Genomic DNA, 20010 nt, shown 5'->3' on the forward strand with positions numbered 1-20010 from the left:
GTATTTTACAAGATAGATGACTTATAAACATTTTCTCCCATTCTTTGGGTGGTCTTTTCACTTTTTTTGATTTTGTCCTTTTGTGCACAAAAGTCTTTACTTTTGAGGAAGTCCAATTTATCTATTTTTTTCTTTTTCTTTCTTTACTTTTCTTTTTTTTTTTTTTGCTTTAGGTGTCATATCTAAAAAAAACATTGCCTAATCCAGAATCATGTTTTCTTTTGAAAAGCTTCATAGTTTTAGCTCTTACATTTAGGTCATGTTAAGTTAATTTTTGTATATGGTATGAGATAGGGGTCCATTTTCATTCTTTTGTGTGTGATGTCCAGTTTTCCCAGCAGCATTTGTTGAAAGAACTATTCTTGCCCCCAATTAAGAGTTTTGGCATACTTGTTGAACCACAGATGGTTTATTACTGGGCTTTCAGTTCTTTTCTTTTGTTCTATGTGACTATCCTTATGCCAGTACCGCTCGGCCATGACTACTATAACATTATACTAAGTTTTAAAATTGGGAAGTGTGACTCTTCCACTTTGTTATTGTTTTTCAAGATTGTTTTGACTATTCTGCATTTCTGTATGAATCTTAGGGTCAGTTTTCAATTTCTGCAAAAATGGCAGCTGAGATTTTGATAGGGACTTGTATTAGTCAAATGGGTGCTGATGCAAAATACCAGAAATTGGTTGCTTTTTACAAAGGGTATTTATTTGGGGTGGATACCTTTATGGCCTTACAGATACCAGGCCATAAACCATAAGTTACTTCCTTCACCAAAGTCTAGGTGTTGGAGCAAGATGGCTACTGACAGCTGCAAGGGTTCAGGCTTCCTGGGTTCCTCCCTTCCAAGGTCTTGCTTCTTTCTGGAGCTCAGGGTTCCCTACTTTCCAGGGCTGGCTTCTCTTTCCTCTGTGTGCTTACTTCCTGGGGCTTCAGCTTAAGACTTCGGCATCAGACTCCAACATCAAAACTCCAACATTAAGAACCCTCGACTCTGTTCTTTGCCATGCCTTTTATGACCTGATTGACCTAATCATAACTCAATCATGCCTAGGTACAGATTAGATTACAAACATAATCCACTATCTATTTTTGGAATTCATAACCATATCAAACTGCTACAGGATTGCATCGAATCTATAGATCAGTTTGGGGAATACTGCTGTCTTAACCATAATAAGTCTTATTAGTGAACATGAAATATATTTCTGTTTATTTAGGTGTCCTTTAATTTATCTAAAAATGATTTATAGTTTTTAGTGTACAAGACTTGTATTTTTGTTAAATTTATTCCTAACTATTTTGTTCTTTTTGGTGCTATTGTAAATGCAATTGTCTTTTTTTTTTTTAAAGATTTATTCATTTATTTAATTTCCCCCCCTCCCCTGGTTGTCTGTTCTTGGTGTCTACTTGCTGAGTCTTGTTTCTTTGTCTGCTTTTGTTTCTTTGTCCGCTTCTGTTGTCGTCAGCGGCACAGGAAGTGTGGGTGGCGCCATTCCTGGGCAGGCTGCACTTTCTTTTCACGGCTGGGCGGCTCTCCTCACGGGCGCACTCCTTGCGCGTGGGGCTCCCCCACGCGGGGGACACCCTTGCGTGGCACAACACTCCTTGCGCGCATCAGCACTGCGCATGGCCAGCTCCACACGGGTCAAGGAGGCCCGGGGTTTGAACCGCGGACCTCCCATATGGTAGACGGACGCCCTAACCACTGGGCCAAAGTCCGTTTCCCAGCAATTGTCTTAATATCAATTTTAGATGGTTCATGGCTAGTGTAAAGAAATATAATAATTTTTTTGTATATTGACCTTGTATTTCCAGTTTTCTGAACTTGTTTATTAGCTCTAATAGTTGTTTTGTGCATGTGTGTGTGCATTCCTTAGGATTTTCTAGATACAAGATCAGGTAATCTACAAATATCCTATCCAGTATGGAAATTTCTTTTTCTTGCCTATTAGTATGGTCTAGAACCTCCAGAACAGTTGAGAGTGGATCATTCTTGTCTTGTTCCTGATCTTAAGGGCAAGTTTTGAGTGTATCACCATTAAGTATGATGTTAGCTATAGGTTTTTCATTGATGGCCTTTATCAGGTTGAGATTCTCCCTTTTATTCTTAGTTTGTTGAGTGTTTTTATCATGAAAGAGTGCTGAATTTAGTCAAATTCTTTTTCTGCATTAGTTGAAATGATCATTTCCCTTCATTCTAATAGGACTGGTTACATTGATTTTTGTATGTTAAACCATTCTTACATTCCTCAGATAAATCCCACTTGAACATGGTGTATAATCCTTTTAATATGTTGCTGAATTTGGTTTATGAGTATTTTTCCCCCATATTTTGCTTTGCTTGTGTTTTTGCCTGATGTTAACATCTTGTAACATTAACATGCTTTTGTTCTGTTTCAAAGAAAAACAGTTTTATATATACAATATTACCCATATTCCTATTTCATGTGAGGTTTTCCTATGGTATATCATTCCATGTTATATTTTTTGGCCTTCCTTCTAGTAATAGACATGACCACAAGCTTTTCCTTTAAACCACTGTCATACGCATATGTTAGCAATGCTAGCTACAAACACTATGATGTGCTTTCACCATTCCTATTCATTCCCAAAGATTTGTGAACAACCTTTTTACCAACTCTGCACAGATTAACCCTCAGCTTTCTTTTCTCTAACCTCATTCTATTTTCTGATGACCTGTATTCTAGTTATTAACTGCATGAGCTTACACAATCTATTTAATTTATAACAGAGCAATCATACAGTATTTGTCCTTTTTTGTTTGGCTGGCTTCACTCAACATAATGTCCTCCAGGTTCATTCATGTTGCCATTTGCCTCACGACTTGATTTCTCCTTACAGTTGCATAATATTACATCATATATATACACCATAATTTGTTTATTCATTCATTGGTTGATGGACACCTGGATTGTTTCCATCTTTTAGTGATCTGGAATAATGCCTCTAAAAACACTGGTAAGCAGATATCTGTTTGTGTCACTTCTCTCAGTTCTTCTGGATATGTACCTAGTACAGTATTGCCAGGTCACATGGCACGTCTATATTCACGTCTTCCTTAGGAACTGCCAAACAGTCATCCACAGTGGCCTTACCATTTTGCATTCCCACCAACAGTGAATAAGTATTCTTACCTTTCTACGTCTTCTCCAACACTTGTAGGTTTTTGTCCTTTTAATAGTGGCCATTCAAATAGGTATGAAATGATACCTCATTGTAGCTTGATTAGCCTTTCCCTAATTGCTAGTGGTGTTGAACATTTTTTCATGTGTTTTTTTCACTATTTGTATTTCTTCCTTGGACAAATGTCTATTCAAGTCTTTTGCCTGTTTTTAAATTGGGTCATTTGTCTTTTTATTGTTGAGTTGTATCTCTTTATATGCTTTAATATAGATATTAAAACATTATCAGATAAGATTTCCAAATATGTTCTCCCATTAAGTCAGATGCCTTTTGACCCTTTTGACGAAGTCCTTAGAGGTGCAAAAGTGTTTAATTTTGAGGAGGTCCCATTTATCTATTTTTTCTTTTGTTCACACTTTGGGTATAAGGTCCAAGAAACCACCACCTATCACCAGGTCTTAAAGATGTTTCTCTACATTATTTTCTAGGAATTTTATGGCCCTGGCTTTTATATTTAGGTCTTTGGTCCATTTTGAGTTGATTCTTGTATAGGGAGTGAGATAGGGGTCCTCTTTCATTCTTTTGGTTATGGATATCTGGTTCTCCCATCACCATTTGTTAAAGAGACTGTTTTGTCCCAGTATCATGGACTTGGTAAGTTTCTCAAAAACCACTTGGTTGAAACAGATGTGGCTTAACCAGATGGGTACCCACTTACCACATGGGAGGTCCTGAGTTTAGGTCCCAGTGCCTCCTGAAGAAGACGAGCAGATGCCTGCACCTGGCCATAATAAACAGGTGCCTAAATGAGCAGATGCCACAGGCCAGCAGAAGCCACAACCCTTGGGGAATGGATGTGGCTCAGGCTGTTGGGCACTCACCTCACATGTGGGAGGTCCTGGATTTGGTTCCCAGTTCCTCCTGGAGAAGATGAGCAAACAATAGGCAGACAGATGAAAGAACCATCTTGGGGAAAGGGGGGGGGGTGGATACATTTTTAAAAAAAGCAAATAAATAAATAAATAATCTATAAATGAAACAAAACCAGTTGGCGATAGAGGTGAGGATCTATTTCTAGACTGTCAATTCTATTCCATTGAACAATATGTTTATTTATGCTTGTACCATGCTGTTTTGACCACTGTAGCTTTATAGTATGTTTCAAGGTCAGGCTGTGAGAGTCCTCCCACATCACTCTTCTTTTTTAGGACGTTTTTGGCTATTTGGGTGCTCTTTCCCTTCCAAAGAAATTGGATAATTGCCTTTTCTATTTCTATAAAGTAGGTTGTTAGAATTTTGATTGGTATTGCATTGAATCTATAAATCAGTTTGGGCAGGATTGACATCTTCATGATATTTAGTCTTCCAATCCATGAACACTGAATGTCTTTTGATTTGTTTAAGTCTTCTTAGATTTCTTTTAGCAGTGTTCTGTAGTTTTCTGGGAAATGGAGGATGAGAGATACATAGGACTAATTTCTCTCCCAGAAAAATAGATAGAGGAAAGGCAGAAAAGCCTGGGAAAAAAAAAATATTTTAGGGTTTAGGGCACTAGGGGAAAGCTGGATACCATCTAGAAGAGAGAAAGGCAAAGGAATCTTGATGGGGAAACTGTGTGAGTAAAACCTGCAGCTGCAGCTGCCAGTGCTCATCCCTCCACCCTCGGAAGAGACAGCTTTGAATTCTCTGGCCTCTGGCTGGTAGTTACAGACAGAAGGGGCTGCAGGGGTCCATCTCCTCAGAAAAGAAGAGAAAGGGATGCAGCCTAAGGCTGATTCAGCTTTTGGCCAACAGATTTGGTCTGCTGTGTCCCACAAGCCCTTCCAGGATGAGTGGGACTGGGCCAGGGCCATCATTTGCCCTGGAAACCAGGAGGGGAAAAAAGAGGTCCAATTTCCACAAATACTCTCCCTACTGACCTGGACTGGTTGATGAGGAGGCAGAGGGGAATGGAATTATTTCCTATCTGGGAAAAGGGAGGGGGCTGCTGGCAAAGGTTGCAGAACAGCCAGGGAGAAAGTTTGATTTGCGAGGCTCTGAATAGCCTTGAGATAGGATCCTCTGTTGCATGGTTGCAGTTGGTGTTGCAGTGAACACGCTGGGACCAGGATTAGAACTCAGAGGGCTGAACAGTGCTATCTGCCGGTGGTCCAAGGAAGTTAAAAGTAAATAGATGGACTTCCAGGAAGATGATGGATTAAAAGAACACAGGACTCTCTTGTCTCGCAGAAAAATAGCTAGAAGGCAGGCATAAATGACCTGAAAAAAATGTTCTAGGGTATGGGACACCAGGGAAAGACTGGACACCGTCCAAAAGAGAGAGGGGCACAGGAAAAGAGGGTCCTGTACGTCTTTGGTTAAGTTGATTCCTAAGTCTTTTTGTTGCTATCGTAATGGAATTTTTTTTCTTGATTTACTCCTCAAATCCTGCCACTTTGCTGGAATCATTTATTAGGTCAAATAGCTTTGTCATAGACATTTCAGAATTTTCTGAATATAGTATCATGTCATCTGCCAATAGTGAGAGTTTTACTCCCTCTTTTCCTGTTTGGATGTCTTTTTTTTTCTTATCTAATTGCTCTAGAACTTCTAACACAATGTTGACTAGCAGTGATGACAGTGGGCATCCTTATCTTGTTTCTGATCTTAAGAGGGAAGCTTTCAACCTCTCCCCATTGAGTACAAAGGTGGTTGTGGGTTTTTCATTTATGCCTTTTATCACATTGAGGAACTTTCCTTTTATTCCTATCTTTCGAAGTGCTTTTATCAAGAAAGAATACTGCATTTTGTTGAATGCCTTTTCTGCATCATTTGAGATGATCATGTTTTTTTTCCTTCAGTTTGTTAAAGTGGTGTATTATGTTAATTTATTTTCTTGTGTTGAAATACCCTTGCATATCAAGAATAAATCCTACTTGGTCATGGTATATAGTTCTTTTGATATGTGGTTGGATTCTAATTGCAAGTATTTTGTTAAGAATTTTTGCATCTATGTTCATTAGATAGATTGGTCTGTAATTTTCTTTTCTTGTAGTATCTTTATCTCACTTTGGTATTGGAGTGATATTGGCTTAATAAAATGTGTTGGGTAATTTTCCCTCCTCTTCAAGTTTTTGGAAGACTTTAACCAGGATTGGTGATAATTCTTCTTCAAGTGCTTGATAGAATTCACCTGTGAAGCCACCTGGTCCTGGACTTTTCTTTGTTGGGAAATTTTTGATGACTGATTCAATCTCTTTAATGTGATTGTTGATTTCTTGTATTTCTTGTAGAGTCAATGTAGGTTGTTCACACATTTCTAGGAATTTGTCCATTTCATCTAGCCTGTCTAAATAGTTGGCATACAATTTCTCATAATACCCTCTTATGATCTTTTTTATTTCTGTGGAGTCAGTCATAACTTCCCCCTTTCATTTCAATTTTATTTATTTGCCTCTTCTCCCTTTTTTTCTTTGTTAGTTAGCTAAATATTTGCCAATTTTATTGGCCAAATTTGTTGGCCAAAATCTGAATCAGGCTTAGGCTGCATCCCTCTCTCTCTCCCCTTTCCTGGGGAGGTGGATCCCTATGGCCCCTTTTGCTGTAGCTATCAGCCTGAGAACAGAGAATTCAAAGGTCTCTGCTTGTAGGGTGGGAGACATGCACTGGTGGCCTTGAATTAAATAAATAAATAAATCTTTTAAAAAAAGAAAGTATTTCCTCCTCTTTTTTCAGAGTTTGAGAATGATAGGTATTAAGTCTTCTTTAAGCTTTTGGTAGAAGTCACCAATGAAGCTGTCAAGTCCTGGGCTTTTTGTTGTTGGTAAATATTCAATGATCAATTCAATTTCCTTACTTAGAGGTCTATTCAGATTTTATGTTTCTTCTTGAGCCAGTTTTGGTAGTTTGTGTCTTTCTAGCAATCTGTCCATTTCATCTAGGTTGTCTAATTCTTTGGCATATACTTGTGAATAGTATTCCCTTAGGATCTTTTTTCTTATCTGTAAAGGCCCTGCTTTCATTTCTGGTTCCAATAATGTATGCTTCTCTTTTTAACTCGATCTTTCTAGCCAAAGGTTTAAGTCAATTTTGTTGATCTTTTCAAAGAGCCAACGTTTGCTTTTGTTTTTTTTCCCTCTGTAGTTTTTTCCTCTTCCCATAATTTTTGAAGCAAGTTTCAGAGATTTTATCCTCAGGTTTTTTTTGTTTTTTCTTTTCTCCTTATTCCTGTCATCTTTATCCTTTTTTGTTTGTTTGTTTTGTTCACCATCTTTTGGGTCCGAACATGTACACTCATACTCCACCTCCCTGCGTGGCTGGTGAGACTGGCCCATGGTGCACCCTTGGCAGACTGGAGAGACCTTGGGATCCCACCTCGGCTGGTGTGCAGTACCGGCCTTCACCTTTGTTGCACCACAGCAGCTTTTGTGCGAGCTCCTGACCGCCCACTATCCTCAGGTTTTAATCTTCAGATAGGACTGAAAATCACTGCTTCAATTCATGTTGACTTTAGTATTTAATTTTCCAGGGCAACCTAACTTCCCTAGTTTTTAAATTAATAGGGATGGGCTGTACCTTACACTAACTTTCATTTATTGTCATACAATATACCCTGTGCAGATTTCTGCCTCCCACTTTCACGCGTGTAACTCCCTCTCCTTGGAATGCTCTTCCTCCACCACTCTCTCCACCAGATCTCATCTAGCCATCTGAGCAGGCCCAGGAATGTCCCCTTAACCTCAAAGCCTTTCTCAGCAAGGTTTCTCTTCCTCCTTTGAGCTCTGTGCTTAGAGTCTGTGCTCACTCACTTTCCCTTGACTAGTTCTATTACTCATTCTCAGCTATGTCTTTATATTAGACTCTTAGTCCCGAGTAGATAATATGATCTTGAAGGCAGGGCCCCATGTGAATGCCTTCTCCATGTCTCCTGTGGTATCTTCTGCAGTGCTGGTGCTTGGTGCACACTCCGTTGAGTTGAATGTTGCAGATATGATGGCTTTGCAGGGCTGCTAGCAAAGGTCCTGAACTTTTGAGTTCTTGGTTCTGTGGATAGACCCAGCTGCTTTTTCTTTTTTTCATTTACTTATGGTAATGTTCACTCTTTGAGGTTTCTGGTTCTATGGATTTCGACAAAAGCATAGAACTGTGCATCCACTGCCAAAATCAAGACATGACTAGTTCCCCACTTCAGAAAATTGCTAGTCAACCCCTCCCTTCCCCCAATCCCTGGCAACCACTGACTTGCTCTTCTTTTACAGAATATCACGTTAATTTAATCATACAGTATGTAGCCTTAATTTTGGGGGGTCTGGTTCTTACTTTAGCAAAATTTTGACTCTTTTAATTGTCAACCCTGGGTACATAGCCTGAGATCTTGCTATTAAGCAATGTTAGGGTCCAGAGATTCTCCTGAGATCTTCAAGAACCAGGCCAGGTGAATGAAGGACCCTTGTATCCCAGGCTGGCTCTCTTTATCTTGTCACCATTCCCCTTCTCTTCTAGGAGCTGCGCCAGACACAGAAGGAGCTTAAGGAGCTACAGGCAGAGCAGCAGAGCCAGGAGGTGGCTGGGCGATACCGGGAACGGGAATTGGAGAAGCAGCTGGGAATCCTGAGGGTCAAGGCCGATCGAGGGCAGGAGCTGGAAGAGCAGAACCTAGAGCTACAGACAACCCTCCGGCAACTGAGACAGAACTGTGAAGAGGCTTCCAAGGCAAGGGGAGTGGGCACAGGGCTTAGGAGGTCGAGGCTGAGGGGTCTGGCGGGCTGAGAAGCTGGAGGGCGTGGAAAATGGCCGTCATGGGTATGTACCCACAGCATCTTGATCCTAGGTGTGTGGTTCAGAGCAGCCAGGGGTTGGCAGGGGGGGACGCGGCTGTACTTGGTGGCCCCTACTGCTTTTCTGTCGGGGCTGGGTTCTCAGGGAAGCCTCTGGCTGATGGCACCGCCCTCCTCCACCTCTCTCTTTGTGGTGGCTGTCCCAGGAGCAGTCAGCGGCCCCGACCCCTGGGCTCTGAGCCACCACTCCTTTAACCGTCCGCAGGCTAAGATGGCAGCAGAGGCGGAGACAGCAGTGCTGGGGCAGTGTCGGGCAACAGTGGAAACAACGCTTCGGGAGACCCAGGAGGAAAATGACGAATTCCGACGGCGCATCCTGGGTCTGGAGCAGCAGCTGAAGGAAACGCGAGGCTTGGTGGAGGGTGGGGAAGTGGTGGAGGCACGACTTCGGGATAAGGTGCAGCGGCTAGAGGTCAGTGCTTCTGCTGGCTTTGTTGGCTTCCTGCTGGCCATTTGTCCTCTCGCCCCTGGCTCAACCTCTTGGGCTGAGCACTCAGCCATTGGTTTTCTTTTGCCCTTCATCTCCTTCTGTTTTGCCTCCCTAAAGACTCGGTTTAACCTTGGGTTTGTTTCCTGGCGTGTGACTGCTTCAGCCTCTGCACTGGTGCTTTGGCCTCTATCTCTCACCTTTTTCTCACTCCCTGTGCCTTGATTTCCTTCCTGATTCCTCTGAGCCTGTTTTCGTTGTCCACCTTTTCCAAGTACCTTCTCCTCCTCTCTTCTCCCATCTGCCCACCTCCAAATGGCTTGAACCCAAACTTCAGCTGCCCTCAGTCCAACCCTCTTCTTTTTCTCAGGCAGAGAAGCAGCGGCTGGAGGAGGCTCTGAACACAGCTCAGGAGGAGGAGGGCAGCCAGGCAGTAGCCAAGCGGGCCCTGGAGTCACGGCTGGAGGAGGCACAGCGGGCGCTGGCCCGCCTGGGACAGGAGCAGCAGGCGCTGACCCGGGCCCTAGAGGAGGAGGGGAAGCAGCGGGAGGCCTTCCGGCGGGGCAAGGCTGAGCTGGAGGAGCAGAAGCGTTTGCTGGACAGAACGGTGGACCGACTGAACAAGGAGGTGGGGCCCAGGGCGGATTCCCAAGGGGAAGAGGCCCAGCTCACACTGAAGCTTGCCTAGGGGCACGAGGGCCAGGGGGTTCAGAAACCCCTGGCGCTTGCTTTCTCAGGTTCATTGCTGGGGAAGGCCACACGTCTTCAGAGAGTGGCATCCTTCCTACCTCCCCTCTGTGTTTGTTGCTGCTGCTGTTGTTCTTTTTTAAATTTAACTTATTCAACTGTGTGCTTATGAGTTCTTAGAATATGAAAGGGAGAGATGCACCAATAAGTTACGATTAAAAGCTAACACATCAGCCCTCCCAGAAGCTGACTCTAAAATAAGGACTTGCCTACCCATAGTGTATTTGAAGGTGGCTTCAAGGAGCATTTGAAGGTGAGCACGAAGTGAGACAGGACAGGGAAGGAAGGTGAGAAAGGAGGCACGATGAAGCAAGCTACTCCTTTAAACTGGAGTTTAATCCCCCTGGGGCTCTCTGGGAGCCAGCAAGGGACACATGCCTTAGCAATAACATATCCGAGGGTGAGAGGACTGGCCTATTTGTCTCCCAGTTCTCGTTAGACCTTGGTCGAGGGCTGCTCTCAGAGAGTGTTAATTCCTTGGCATATCTTGACCACCATGTGTGGGTGGGCAGGGACAACCTGTGTTTTTGACCTTCCCCCCCAATTTCCATTCCTTTAGGGTCTTGGTCCTTGGAGAATCCCTCTTGGGAGAGATATTAATTAGAAGTCTATAAGACTTTTATATTTGGAGTGGGAGAGGGAGGAAGAAAAAGAAATAAGTTGCTTTTGGGGGATGAGATTTTCCTCCCAATCTCTTGGGATATATATGTCATCAATTCTAAATTGCACATTTTATCATCTCTGAAATTGGGTTGTCTTACCATTTTTTAAGGAGGTACTGGGAATTGAACCTAGGCCCTTGTACATGGAAAGCAGGTACTCAAACCACTGAGCTACTCCCACTCCCCCGGTTGTCTTATAACTTATCACCATTCGCAGATTTTTCTTTCTTAGTGGAACATCTTGTAATTGTTGGCATCTTAGATTTACTGAAATATGGTAATTTGGAGTTTACTTTGTGTCAGGCACTATTGTAAGTACTTTGCATATTAACTAATGCAGTTCTCAAAACAGCCTGTTGTAAGTACTATCATCCCATTTTACAGATGGGAAACTGAGTCCCAGAAGGGATGAGGTACTTGCCTATGGACACACAGTAGTAAGTGGTAGAACTAGCATTTGAACTCAGACAGTCTGTGGACTCTTAACCCCTAGCTCTGCTAGGAAGCCAGGTCCAGGAAGGAGAAAGAGAAGGAGGCCTGGAAGAGGCTCTGGGAGAATCTTGGGAGTCTGGGTCCAGAGAAGGGCCAGAGGCATCTGTTAAAGAAGTGCAATGCTGAGAACTCTCTTTTCTCTGTGTCTCAGCTGAATCAGATTTCAGGGGACTCTAAGCAAGCCCTGCAGCAGCTCCAGGCCCAGCTGGAGGATTACAAGGAAAAGGCCCGGCGGGAGGTGGCAGATGCCCAGCGCCAGACCAAGGAGTGGGCCAGTGAGTCTGAGAAGACCTCTGGGGAGCTGAGCCGGCTTCAGGATGAGGTAAGAGCCCAAGAGCTCACCCCTAAGCGGCAGGACGGTGGGAAGCACCCGGATGTGTCCTTAGCTGAATCTGCCTGTGCCCTGGGAGTGGGGCCCAGGCTTAGGTCTAAGTGCTTGGAGCGACATACTAAGGTGGGGGAAGGCGGGAGGAGTGGTCTGCCACAGGTACAGGCAATAGGGAATGCATTGTCTGTAGAGCCGTGCTTTTCAAACTGCTGCATGTTAGCGTCACCTAATGTGAAAAATCCCAGCGCCCCAGCTATACCCCAGAACACTCAAATCATGATCTCTGGGGCTTGGACCCAATATTTCCTTTCTTCTAGAAAATGTTAAAATAACAAAGAAAACAGACTAAAATGGCCTGCTTTTTATTACCACCATGCTCTGACAATTCTAAAGAATGTCAGAATTCTCCCTGGAGCGTGGGGGGTGGGCTGATCTCCCTGCCACCTCTCACCTTCTTACACCACTGTACCAGAATATTTTTTTCCTTTTGCTCAGACCCAGAAGCTACGGCAGGCCCTGCAGACATCCCAGGCTGAACGGGACACTGCCCTGCTGGACAGAGAGCTGCTGGCTCAGCGACTGCAGGGGCTGGAACAGGAAGCAGAGAACAAAAAGCGCACCCAGGATGACAGGGCCCGGCAACTCAAGGGCCTCGAGGTGAGGGCTTTCGAGGCTGAGCTGGGAGGGCGGGGAGGGAGGGGTCTGGGTCGGGGCACAGGTAGGACTTCTGTGGGGAAAGGAGCCAGGACGCGCCAAGCCTCTTTCTGTACCAGGAAGTGAAAACTGGCAGCCCACAGCTCAGGGGTTTTTCCTTTGGCTACAGTGTTTTAAACAACTTGGAATTAATTGCCAATGTTTAGGTTTAGAGATGCCACATATAATTTTAGATTTCTAGCTTCATTTATAAAATTGGAGAATATGATAATGCTAATCTTCTAGTCCGAGTTTTCTGCATGGCAACAGTTGGCCATTGCTGAGCAGTGGCTGCCCCCTTTTAGAGTGGGCGATGGACTTCATTGGCTGTACTTGGCCAATAATAATAATAATGGAGCAACAATAATAATAACGGAGTGGGAATTCTTGTTTTCTCCAGTTTGTAGAGGAAAACAGGCACAGGGAGGCTGAATAACTTGTCCATGGTCAAACTGCTAGCAAGTAGTGGATCTGAACTTCAAACCCAGGTAGTCTGGTACTGCCTAGCTCTGGAGTTTACACCCCCAGTCTGTACATGGGTGCTTCTGATTCTTTCCATCTCAACTTTGGCCCAGGCACTTGGGTTTCTCTCTTAGTTGTCCTATCAGGAAAATAGGACTTCTTTTTATTTATTCTATTTCTTTATTCTCAAACCCCAGAAAGTGCAGATCCTGGGGTTTTATCTTCCTGCCAGGAACCCATGACTGAAGAATACCCTACTCTTTCTTGTCAAGGTTATACCTTGGCGGCAGAGGGCGCAAGCCCTGTGGTGGTTCTGGGCAGGGGCAAGGACCAGGAGAATTGGGTGGGTGGGTGGGTGGGGTATGTGAGAGAGAGATGAGTCTGGAGGCTGGGGTTTGAGAGGGTCTTGGTCTGAGTTTGGTGTTCCAGTGTCCAGCTGTATTAGTCAGCCAAAAGGTGCTGATACAAAGTGCCAGAAATCTGTTGGCTTTTATAAAGGGTATTTATTTGGAGTAGAAACTTACAGTCACAAGGCCCCAAAGAGTCCAACTCAAGGTACCATAAGAAGTACTTTCTCACCCAGAGTCATTTGCCACATGTTGATGCAAGAAATGGTGGGTGATGTCTGTGAGGATTCTGCCTGCCTTCTTCCTGTGAAGGCTCTGTGGTCCCAGCTTCTTCCAAGCTCAGGTGTAGGCTGGCACAGGGCTCGTCTCTCAAGGCTTCTCAGCTGCTCCCTTCTCTTCAGCTGCAAACTATCCAGCCTCTCTCTTCCTGGGAACTCTGCCATGTCTACGGAGCTGTCTCTCTTCCTCTGTGTTCTTCTCTGTGTATCTACTTCCGTCTTCTTGACTGAGTGTCCTTTTATATAGCTGACCAAGGGGGCGGGGACTCAACCCTGCATGCCCTAATGACATGGTCAAATCAAAGCCCTAATCTTGATTTAATAAGGTAAAAGTGAACCTCCTGAATTTAATACAATCAAAGCAGTTATCACATTCAGAGGAACAGACCATTTTACAAACATAATCAATATCTCTTTTTGGAATTCATAAATAATATCAAACTGCCACACCAGGGAAACGGACTTGGCCCAGTGGTTAGGGCGTCCGTCTACCACATGGGAGGTCCGCGGTTCAAACCCCGGGCCCCCTTGACCCGTGTGGAACTGGCCCATGCGCAGTGCTGATGCGCGCAAGGAGTGCCCTGCCACGCAGGGGTGTCCCCTGCGTAGGGGTGCCCCATGCGCGAGGAGTGCGCCCAGCGTGAAAGAAAGTGCAGCCTGCCCAGGAATGACGCCTCCCACACTTCCCGTGCCACTGACAACAACAGAAGCGGACAAAGAAACAAGATGCAGGGAAACGGACTTTGGCCCAGTGGTTAGGGCGTCCGTCTACCACATGGGAGGCCCGCGGTTCAAGCCCCGGGCCTCCTTGACCCGTGTGGAGCTGGCCATGCGCAGTGCTGATGCGCGCAAGGAGTGCCTGTGCTACACAGGGGTGTCCCCCGCGTAGGGGAGCCCCACGCGCAAGGAGTGCGCCCATAAGGAGAGCCGCCCAGCACGAAGGAGGGACCAGCCTGCCCAGGAATGGCGCCGCCCACACTTCCCGTTCCACTGACGACAACAGAAGCGGACAAAGAAACAAGACGCAGCAAAAAGACACAGAAAACAGACAACTGGGGGAGGGGAGGGGAATTAAATAAATAAATAAAAAAAAGAAACAAGATGCAGCAAATAGACACAGAGAACAGACAACGGGGTGGGGGGTGGGGGGTGGGGGGTGGGGGTGGGGTGGGATTAAATAAATAAATAAATCTTTAAAAAACAAAAAACAAAAAACAAAAAAAACTGCCACACCAGAGTTGGGAAAGAACCTATTGTTCCTCTGCGGCAGGAAAAAGTCTCACGACTGGAAGCAGAGTTAGATGAAGAGAGGAACACTGTGGAGCTGCTGACAGACCGGGTAAATCGTGGCCGAGACCAGGTAACCTGTGCCTTACCACATTGTCTACGTCTGTCTCTGACTACATAACCTCTTGCTCCTCTCAAAAACAATTCTACCCTCTCATCTTTTATAATTTGGAGAGTTCTTACTGCTGAATGTGTGCGTGGCTGACTCTGCTTCAGAGTTGTCTGCTTCAGGAAAGGTTGGCAGGTTTCCTTGGGTGGGAAGAAGCCAAGAATTTGAGTGGAAGCAGGAATCCTGGTGACCTGGGCTACTCTCTGACTCGAATTGGGGCTGCTTCCGTTTCAGAATGGATGCTAGTTCCTGATGGCTCCAAGGAGGCCCTGTTTAAATTCAGAGTCTTCTCCCATTTGAATAGGCTGTGATTTCTTAATTGCTTGGGAATTTGGGGGATTCAGGACTCAGAAGCCATCCCAGTTACTCTGCCCCATGTGATTCAGCTTGCTGGCTCACCTTTAGCCACCCCCAAGTCTGGTTCCCTTCACCTGCTCCTACTAGGTGGACCAGCTGAGGACAGAGCTCATGCAGGAGAGGTCTGCTCGGCAGGACCTAGAGTGTGACAAAATCTCCCTGGAGAGACAGGTGAGGGGGGAGTGGTGGGAGTCTTAGGGATGGACCTGAGGAGATGCATAGGATGACCATGGAAGGGAAGTGGAGTGGTAACGGTAGAGACTTAGACTTCCTCTCCCTCTCAGAACAAGGAATTGAAAAGCCGGTTGGCCAGCTCTGAAGGCTTCCAGAAGCCCAATTCCAGCCTCTCGCAGCTCGAGTCCCGGAACCAGGAGTTGCAGGAGCGGCTTCAGGCTGAGGAGAGGTGACAAGCCTGTCCTCCATCCCTCCCTTCCTCTCTCTTTTCCCCCCTCACCATCAACCTTCCCTTGTGCTCTTCTTCTCTGAGGCCTTCTCCATCCTCCACCTCAGGCATGGCTAATCTTTAGGGAGGCCCTTTCTCTTGAGAGAGAGCAGAGAGTTGCAGAAATGCTGAAATCTGAATAACCTAGTTCTTTGGATCTGGCTTGCATCCTCCCCAGGCTAAGGGTGGGGCTCATGGCTGAGGGGATTCCTGGAGGCAGTAGGAGCCAGGCCAAAGCTCCCTTAGAAATGGTGGCAGCCATGGGCATTCCCCACCTACCCCCCTTAGGGAGAAGACTGTTCTGCAGTCCACCACCCGAAAACTGGAGCGGAGGGTTAAAGAGCTGTCCATTCAGATTGATGATGAGCGGCAGCATGTCAATGACCAGAAAGATCAGGTAAGGACATGGCACCCTGGGCAAAGCAACGTGTGGCAAGTATGTATTATGTGTCTTCTTGAGGCCAAGGGAAATCCCCATCTCTTATTTATTTTCCAAACTCATCTCTTAGGAATTAGATGGGGAGGAATGGCTCTAAAACTGGACTGGAGGAGTCACAGTAAACACATGTATTGAGTGCTTATCATGTGCTAGTTTCTAAGTGCTATACATGTATTGACCCATTTAATCCTCAGGACAACCCTGTGAGGTGGGTACATTTATTATCTCATTTTATGGAGGAGAAACTGAGGATCAGGGAGGTTAGGGATCTTGTCCATGGCCACAACATTTTCCAAGGGCAACAATCCTTTGTCAAGGCTGTTATAGGGAAAGGTCCCAGATCATGGTAGCAAATGCTTTTCTAATGTGGGGACTTGGTGTCCTGCCCAGCTAAGCCTGCGGGTGAAGGCTTTGAAGCGGCAGGTGGATGAAGCGGAAGAGGAAATTGAGCGTCTGGACGGCTTGAGGAAGAAGGCCCAGCGTGAGCTGGAGGAGCAGCACGAGGTCAACGAGCAGCTCCAGGCCCGGATCAAAGCCCTGGAGAAGGACTCCTGGTATGGGCTTCCCTTCCACACCCCTGCTCCATAGGGATAGTAGAATGGAAAGGGAGTGCATGAGGGGAAGGATCTCGTAAGGGGCGACTTTGCAGACTGTTACTTGTTCCTGGCTGGAAGCCCATATGAGTATCTCTTAGATCCCAGCCCTTAGCCTGTCCCCCATCTCCCCAGATCTCTGATTAGTAAGGGATTTTGTGAGTAAGCTTTAGGGCTTGGAAGAATTGGAGTGTCCTTAGCATGAACGTTCTTCTACTCCCCCTCCCTTACTGGTATTCCTCTTTCTCTTTGACTCAGGCGCAAAGCTCGCTCAGCTGCTGAGTCAACCCTTAAACATGAAGGACTGAGCTCCGATGAGGAATTTGACAGTGTCTACGATCCCTCATCCATTGCCTCACTGCTTACGGAGAGCAACCTGCAGACCAGCTCCTGTTAGCTTGTGGTCCTACCCTGGCCAGCCCCTGCCAGCCCTGCTCTTCCCTGCCCAGCCTCGGAGTCCTCATTCCTGGAGTTGCTCGTTTATTCAGACCTAAGACGTGGAGGGGTCTGAGTGGTGATAAAAAAGGCACCAGGGTCAACCTGATATTTGGACCTTCCCTTTTCTCTGGAGGATGGGTATATAGGCCACGCAAGACCTGCCCTTAAGTGTGGACCCCTCCCTATTCTTTCTCATTATGAAAGGATGGTCAGCGCCCTGGCTGAGGGGGCTGGGCAGGCCAGGAAGGGATAGGAATCACCTTGTATAGAAAGCTTTATTTCTTTAGCTCCTTTAACCCTAAGGCTCAGGGAAATACTCTGCGATTCTGCTCCCCTGACTCCTGGAATCCATCTTCATCCCATTGGAGAGCAGGATGCCACTGTGGGTAAAAGGCATGCTGCTGTGGCTCTACCCAATTCTCAGATGCTTCTCTTTGCACAGTCGGGAGGCCCATGTGGTAGCCCCCAGCCCCTCTAAATCCTACATTTTTGTTTTCCCCAAGCAAGTGGGTTCAAGGGAGCCTTTCTCCTCCCCTCCCTATCATCACCATTCCTACTTCCTTCATTCCTCTCAGTGCCTTAGCCAGGCCAAGGAGTCAGGGCTGCGCGTCTTGCCCTTTTCACCTGCACTTTCATAGCTCTCCAAAGACCAGCCTTGCCCTGACCAGGGTCCTCAGCCTTCCCTGCTGCCCCAGTGGCGGTCAGTCAAGAGAGCTACCAGCTTCCCTGCTGCCGAGTGCCTGGGAGAGGAGCTTTGGTAGGGCCACGATCAGGTGGTGGGGACCTGGTTTCTGCTCAGGGTTTCCCTCCCTCCCCCTCTCCCTCCTTTGTGACTACTGATTGATTAGAAGATGGTTGCACCTGGGAACCCTGACAGCTGTCTACACAGGTTTGTAAAAGCAGAGGTCTCTATCCCTGTGGCCTTCCTTATGGCCTCTATAACCAGATGTACCCAATCTCAGTAGGGAACCAAGGGACCTCATTTTCTCAGGAGCTCGACCCTGACGCAGGGCTTCCTGCCTGGGGCTGAGAACTGACTCTTGGTAGAAATTGGAAGAGGCAATGAAGACTTTATTCCTCCTTTGGATTGTGGGGTGAGCGGAGCCCTGGTGAGGAGGAGGTGAGCGGACTGATTTACCTCTTATTTCTTGAGCAGGCTCTGTAGAGAGCCTGGTGGAAGAAGGCTGTTCTCACCAATGACTTGTCATTCCATGATTTTTAAAAAATTCCTTTATTCTACAAATCACCCTCAATCCAATCAGCCTTGATTTTATTTTAAATTAAATATAAAATTATATATGTATACTGAACAGGTTGACTTGTCTCCTCATTCTTCTGGCCTGTTTGGAGGTCCAAGTTTCTTGAAGTAGTCACCTCACCGACCCTCTTTTCAGAAGCCTTTACAACAGATCAGATTGGACCTGGGACCTAGAAGTGTTTACAACAGCCCCTTTCTCTCCCAAACAACCCTCTGGGAATACCAACCAGGAAATGCCTACTTTGAGGGTTAGAGGGAATCAGATCAGAACTTGCTTTTATGCCCTTGGGTCACAGGGAATCTTCCCAGCATTCACCTCACAGGTACAAATATCCTCACTCATTCCTACCTGGCAAGGGACCCAGTCGTTAGCTGGGAGATAGGGAAGTTTCTGCTTTGAAGAGGGAGCCAGCTTTTTACCAGAGCCTATTGCCAGATAATGGGTACCTTTCCATTCAGGAGTGGGTCAGACCTCCTCCTGAGGGATCCTGCCTGTTGACAATGTGGAGTGTAGTCCAGTGCAGCAGCCACCTGCCTAGGGAAGCTGGGCTGGGAAGAAGTTTAGGGTCGTGCTTGGCCAGCCTTCTGGCCCCTAGGCTTGTGAGCAAATGCCTAGGATAAGTGGAGGTTCATCCATTTCTCCAGAACACAAATTCCTTTTAAGGCAACGTGTCCCGCCTCTCTCAACCATGTAAGGGCAATGCAGGTATAATAGCTTTTGCAAAACCAGTTCCACCCAGAGCCAGAGTTGGCTTTGTCTTTGTCCTGGGCTTCCTGCCAGGAAAAGGCACCTGCCAGACAGGCTTAGGCCAGTCTAAGTGAGCTGGCCCCCTGGGTGCCTGCAGTTCTGCGGGGGAGCAGAGGTTCCTTCAGCTTCCCAAAGCCTACAGGCTGGCCTTTAAACAGGGGCCTGCACCTCATCCACCAAAAGCAGGGGTTTTCCCTTTGACTAACATTCATCTTAGGTTTGTAAAAGAGATGACAGCAAGTCAACCCTAGGCTCAAAACATATTGTTCAGTTAAGCAGCCCCAGGTAGCGCCCAAGCCCCACCTTTATTCAAATCGGGGCGAGCGCCGGTGGGGCGTGCCCCGAAGCCTTCAGCCCCGCCCACATTGCGTTGTCCCCCGCTCTCATTGGTGAACGGTGTCCTAGTGGGCATGGCCTGCTCAGGCCCCCCCCCTCCCAAGACGGATCTATACAAGTAGGAGGTTCCGCGCGCGCGGGGTTAGAAGAGCCCAGAGGTGGCCTGTGCGCTGCTAACCCTCCGGGGAGAGGATGAACGGAACCCGGAATTGGTGTACCCTGGTGGATGTGCACCCGGAGGGGCAGGCCGCGGTAAGAGAAGCGGCCACATCGCCTTCGCAGTTTAGTTTTCTCGGTTTCTACCGCCGCCCCTCCCGCGCCCCGCGCGGAATTCGCCGACGTCTCCCGGCGCCCGGCTCGGCGCGTCAGCCGTTTGCGGCTTTTTCCTTTTCGACGGGTTGGCGGGCGGGCGGAGTCCCGGGGGGTCGCTGGAGGACGCTCTCCTGAGGTTCGAGGGCTCGGGGCCTCCTTGCCCGCGGGGAAGGACGCGGCGGCTCCTGCCCAGGCGGCGGGGCGGCGGGGAGAGCCTCAGCCCTGGCGGCGGGCCTGTGGTGCGCGTCGCCCACCCGGCGCCTGTGCGGGGCCGGACCGAGCCGTCCGAGTGCGC

At 46.9% G+C, this 20010-nt stretch overlaps 2 protein-coding genes across 7 annotated transcripts in view; both read left to right on the forward strand.

The window, feature by feature from the left end:
* The window catches only part of CGN (cingulin), a 33692-nt gene extending 15321 nt beyond the window's left edge, over window positions 1-18371 (forward strand). Inside the window, exons 11-21 of the mRNA XM_058309639.1 lie at window positions 8626-8835; window positions 9166-9372; window positions 9758-10015; window positions 11440-11610; window positions 12112-12273; window positions 14667-14756; window positions 15237-15320; window positions 15434-15552; window positions 15880-15988; window positions 16421-16584; window positions 16882-18371. Of these exons, the coding sequence (XP_058165622.1) occupies window positions 8626-8835; window positions 9166-9372; window positions 9758-10015; window positions 11440-11610; window positions 12112-12273; window positions 14667-14756; window positions 15237-15320; window positions 15434-15552; window positions 15880-15988; window positions 16421-16584; window positions 16882-17020 (1713 nt within the window). The 3' untranslated portion in view covers window positions 17021-18371. The remainder of the gene's footprint in view (window positions 1-8625; window positions 8836-9165; window positions 9373-9757; window positions 10016-11439; window positions 11611-12111; window positions 12274-14666; window positions 14757-15236; window positions 15321-15433; window positions 15553-15879; window positions 15989-16420; window positions 16585-16881) is intronic.
* A 1108-nt stretch (window positions 18372-19479) lies between these two features.
* The window catches only part of TUFT1 (tuftelin 1), a 52535-nt gene continuing 52004 nt past the window's right edge, over window positions 19480-20010 (forward strand). For 3 of the 6 annotated variants that reach the window (XM_004451729.4, XM_004451731.4, XM_004451732.4), the window contains exon 1: window positions 19531-19655. In XM_004451729.4, the coding sequence (XP_004451786.1) occupies window positions 19596-19655 (60 nt within the window). In that variant the 5' untranslated portion in view covers window positions 19531-19595. Of the gene's footprint in view, window positions 19656-20010 lie in introns of all 6 variants that reach the window. The other 3 variants (XM_004451730.4, XM_004451733.3, XM_058309641.2) reach the window with 2 other exon arrangements.

This window comes from Dasypus novemcinctus, chromosome 13 (assembly GCF_030445035.2).
Source record: "Dasypus novemcinctus isolate mDasNov1 chromosome 13, mDasNov1.1.hap2, whole genome shotgun sequence".
NCBI classification, from domain to species: domain Eukaryota; kingdom Metazoa; phylum Chordata; class Mammalia; order Cingulata; family Dasypodidae; genus Dasypus; species Dasypus novemcinctus.